General features: G+C 24.2%; 1 protein-coding gene across 1 annotated transcript; it reads left to right on the top strand.

Annotated features, from left to right (window-relative positions):
• The first annotated feature begins 410 nt into the window (after window positions 1-410).
• On the top strand, window positions 411-4,429 carry LOC112600170 (glycine-rich cell wall structural protein 2-like). The gene is made up of 3 exons (XM_025347340.1): window positions 411-448; window positions 3,992-4,200; window positions 4,269-4,429. Exons 1-3 carry the CDS (start codon window positions 411-413, stop codon window positions 4,427-4,429), a joined length of 408 nt encoding a protein of 135 aa, XP_025203125.1.
• Window positions 4,430-5,270: the final 841 nt, after the last annotated feature.

Below are 5,270 nucleotides of genomic sequence, written 5' to 3' on the forward strand. Positions count from 1 at the left end.
TTCAATTTAAATATTTAATAAACAATTAATAAAACATGATTGAAGAACTTGGACACGCAGATACCTTCATTTTTATTTTTAGACAATAACATGTTATTATAAGTAATATTTTCTTAGATTAAATAACATATTTTTTCTAAAATTGAGTTAAAAATTTTTGTGTTCCCCGATATTAACGGAGAAAAAATTAATCATCACTTTTATTAATAACGATATATTATACACATAACTTTCAGCTATCAACGTATACCCACCTGTTTTTGAAGCGTCTCTGATATTATTACATCAGCATTCGTGTCAAACAGACTTCTACGAATGTCATCAAATATATTATTACTCTACGTATAAGATTAAACTTCATAAAGACAATAACGTTTCTGTGGTTCTGGAAAATCAATTTTACAAGCATTATGAATTTCACGACCAAAACTAATGAAACTGGGTCCAAGTTTGAGTCTTTACTTACACTTAGATTGAGTAATATCCTAACACTATATTATCTACCTTAAAACCTAAAATTACAAATAGGTACACTGTCTTAGAAAACCAAATTTGAATTTTTTATACGATCATTGACCAAGTTTTAATGTATTTAGTTTACCTTATTCAATTGTTATCCAATATAATTAAAATTATGCTGGGTACAAGAAAGAAGTAAAGCGCAGCGTGGTGTCAGTTCCACGTGATCACTCAACCGGAATTTAGCTATGGCACAATGAGATGGTGAACATTGATTTACAACATTTTAAAAATATGTGTAATTATAATACATAATTTTCACCTAGAGCATAATTAAATGGTTCAGAAAACAGAACGAACGAATATTTAGAACAAATGGGTTAATGTTAATATTTCTTGAATAACTACAAATTAAATACCGAAATGTATAAACACGTGTAAAATTAACCCATCTATAATTAATAGATTTTTTTTCAAGTACAGTTAAACTAATGGTAATTATGATTATATTAATATTAGAATAACATTAAAAAGAATGTAAAGGTAAATAAAAAAATTAAAACTACAATTAAATTTAAATTTACAAGCTCATTGATATATATATAGCATTAAGTGGGTGATATGATTTAACTATTTACAAATAAATGTAATATAGTTAACTTTTAATATTAATAACTTAGTAAATAAATAATTCAGTTATCATATAACTCGCAGCCTCGCAGGTGAGATCGTAAAGCGTCAATACAAATTTGATACAATTATTCTAAAAGTAGATATAAACTATACTATTAGAACATATTTTAGTGTTTTTACTCTCATAATTCATATTATTTTCAATAGATTTATAATATTATTAATTAGTTATAAAACTGCCTAGTTGGTATAAGCATTTGAAAATAAACCTTACACGTTTATTTCATAAATTATCAAAATGTATATGAGTGATGTAAAAATTTAAAATTCATTTAATAACAGTCAATAATTTCCTGGATCTTAAATACTATAATTTCATTCATATTTCTAATAAAAACCACAGGTTATGATAATACCAACATTTAATTTATTATTGTATTTGTCTTTCACGTATTGATGGTGTTATATTTCTTAAACAAAAAAAATTTGTTTTCACAAACAATTTCTCTCTATAAAACATGTGAACGAAATGTTTTGTGTTATCAACACAACAAATTATAAACTAAATAATTGCATTCTTTCATAATAATCGGTTTAAAAAAAAATTGTTTTTTATTTATGTTATAGGTAATACATTTTATTATTTTTTAAATATGTATACCATCCAATTAATTTTAAATTATTCTGAGCGACAGTGAAAATAAATGTATATTATTTTTCAAAATAATTTCTTTTTTATTTAGTTATGTTATTTATTTATTTATTTAAGATACATTTATTAGGAGAGAAGTTTAAATATTTCAAAGATTTCATTAAATAAACACTAACGATTATTACTAAACAACATTTTTTATACAAGTCATTTTTATAAATTAATTAATTGATATTTTTTCTCATACACTTATTTTCTTCTGAAATATCCTGTCTACTATTATCATTATTATTTTAATAATTATTGTTACATATAATACTTATGTTAAAAAAATAAAAAATAAAAGTAAAGAAAAATTCATGATCCTAACATATTTCAAAACAAAAACTGTTTGTAGAAAAGAAAATTAATTATATTTTAGTTACATAATAATATACAAATATTTCTCACTATACGCTCTGGTTATGGATGTTAATCTAATCCTAAGTGGGTATGTATAGATATTATATATCTATGGTAGTATATTATATTATGTGGCATAGTTAGTAGTTCAACTATCAATTGTTAAAATTATTTTGTATGTGATAATGAATTTTTTCTGATATCATGGCCGTTACCTACTTTTTGGATGGATAATCATTAGTAACATTCAGCAAGGTAGTAATCAATACCTAGGTGAATTACGCAACTATAATATTTATTCCTCTCTATGTTAATGAATCAAAAAGTCCATGTACAAATATTTATCTAAATATGTGTTACGGATAATTATAACATTATTATTTCAAGATGTACGTAGTTAGCATTGATCAAAATCAAAATATTCAAAATTAACACTAATAAGTAATATTACAAGTACCTAATTTTTTAATTCACAATATTATTCATGGTATTACTTACAACTAGATATTTTATTCGGAAATACGAATACAAACTAATATATTATTATATAATTATAATATATATAATATATATATATATATATTATATATATAGAAACTCGTGTATTTAAAATTCTTAAATTAATGGATTAAATTTTATTTAACAATTTTCTAAGTAATATTTCAAATATCTATACTTTATTTTACAATATTGATGAAACGATCTCAATAGATACTATTTTTTTAAATTTTTTTTTTGATAATTAATAAAACAATTTATCTACAGGGGATATGATGAACCTAGATAGGTATTAAATTAAAATATAAAAAAAAAACATTATAGCAATATATCAACCTATTAGTTACCATATTATTATTATATTTAATAAGCTACATAGGTAACTTACTATTCAAAAATATTATTTTATTAGATAGGCTATTATTGTATCTCACGACTATTAGAAGTCAATAAATTGATATTCTAAATTATTACATAAATAAACTCGCTAATACCATGAACATACGTTGAAATTAGTTATCGTTCTCATTTACATAAAAAGCTATAAAAATAAAAATTCTTCATTACGTTTCTTATTTGCATAAGCACTAAACCGATTATATTTAATATTTTATAATTTTTTTAGACACCATTTCACCCTATTTTTAAGTCAAAAAATTTACGGGATATCTTGAAATCAGCATTACCTTTTTTTCACTTGTCACTATACCTATTTCTATTATTACAATCACTCAGATATTAAAACAAAAAAAAAAAAACCAATTTTATTTGCAATAAAAGAAAATAATGTATGTGTATAAACTAAAAATTAAATTTTTGTGAACATTTTAGACCATACTATAAGATACACAGTGTGTACTAGGAATAGTTAATACTTTCAAATTTAAATTATTACAAGAATTATTTTATTCAATGGTTTATATTTTTACGAATTTCGAATATCTACATTACGTTATTATAACTTATTAACTTGATGATTTCAATAGCCTCGTATAGCATAGTTTTATATTTTCATAATTTAATAGGATAATATTGCATACAACTTCTCAATTAAACTTAATAATAAGATATAAGTGGCAAACAAAGAAAGACTATATGAACCTTTAATTTTTTTTTTTTTAATAATTAAGTAGGTTTTGATAAATTTTATATTATTTTCAAAATGTAAGAACATGTATAAGTATTTTTACAGCACTTTTTAATAATAACATTATTTGAGAATATTTTGCAGTTTTTATGAAGTATTTAAATATAAAATGATAAAATATAAAACAGAAAAATATGACAGCATTCAACAATAAGGAGTAATCTATATTAACAGAAGTAAGGAAGTGATGGGTATGGTAGGCTTAATGGTAAACAAGGTGGACATAATGGTGGAGAAGGTGGACATAATGGTGGAATAGAGAAACCAGACAAAGGTGCTAGAGGTACTGCTATCAACGATGGAGGTGGTGGACAAGGAAGTGAATATGGTGGTGAAGCCAAATATGGTGGTGGCAAATACGGGAGTGGAAATGGAAGTGGGCATGTAGGTAGTGGTAAACATGGTGGTGGTAAGTAAGAAAGTGGAAGTGGCATGGTGGTAATGGTAAATATGGGGGTGGTGGTGGTTGTAAGCAAGGAAGTGGAAGTAGAAGTGGGCATGGAGGTGATGGTAGTGGTAAGCAAGGGAGTGGAAGTGGCAGTGTGCATGGTGGTGGTAGTGGTGGTAGCGGGAAACAAAAGTCTGGAAGGTATGGATACCCGGCACATGTATCACAAGGACTTGTTCAACCTTGTTAATAAAATTATTATTAAATAATATTTAGGTACGTTAGGGTTGTAAAATAATTCTTACCTTAGCTAAAGAGGCCAATGCCAAAGCAAATAAAATTCTTAAAGTCTTCATTTTATAAATAATTGTTTGATGTACTACTGAATAATACATAAAAATTAGCAATATAGTTTAGTTTTTATACTCAAATCGTCAATCATTGGTTTTTCAAAACTTCACGTATATTAAGTGATTTCAATCATTTTATCAGTAATTTATTTGTTATGTATAATTGCAGATGTATGTTTATATTATATGATTTAGATAGGTACTTTTACACTGATATTTTTATCCATAGAGCAACAGACTATAATTAAGCTGTCTTAAGGTTATGTGAGTTTTCTAAACCTCAAGGGTAATTCAATTATTAAATTTTTATAATGTAGGTTTATTTTTCTAACTTGATTATTATACATAAATTTAGAAATTCAATTCCAAAATTGCATAACAATATTTAAAGCATTAAGATATTTAAAAATAAAACCAAATAAACCCTCACATACTAAAAAACCGTTTTATTGATTATATAATTTTATATCTGTAAATAGATAGTAAATTATAATATTATTTTTTATATGGATTACTGAATGACACAAACGATTTTTCCAAACATTTTAAAATAATTTAAAATGTAAGTATAATATTACACTAATTTGAGTATAACTGAATAATTCATATCTTAAGAAATTGTTCAGTTATGATGGATTTTTCATTTTTCTTATAAATGGTTACTGTACTATATTTAGCTTACGGTTTATTATCAAGGTACAGTGAAGGTTGCAGTTAAAAAGAATGAAATTTAAATGAATA

Source organism: Melanaphis sacchari, unplaced genomic scaffold, assembly GCF_002803265.2.
Source record: "Melanaphis sacchari strain LSU unplaced genomic scaffold, SCAv2.0 Contig61_pilon_pilon, whole genome shotgun sequence".
Lineage (NCBI taxonomy): Eukaryota > Metazoa > Arthropoda > Insecta > Hemiptera > Aphididae > Melanaphis > Melanaphis sacchari.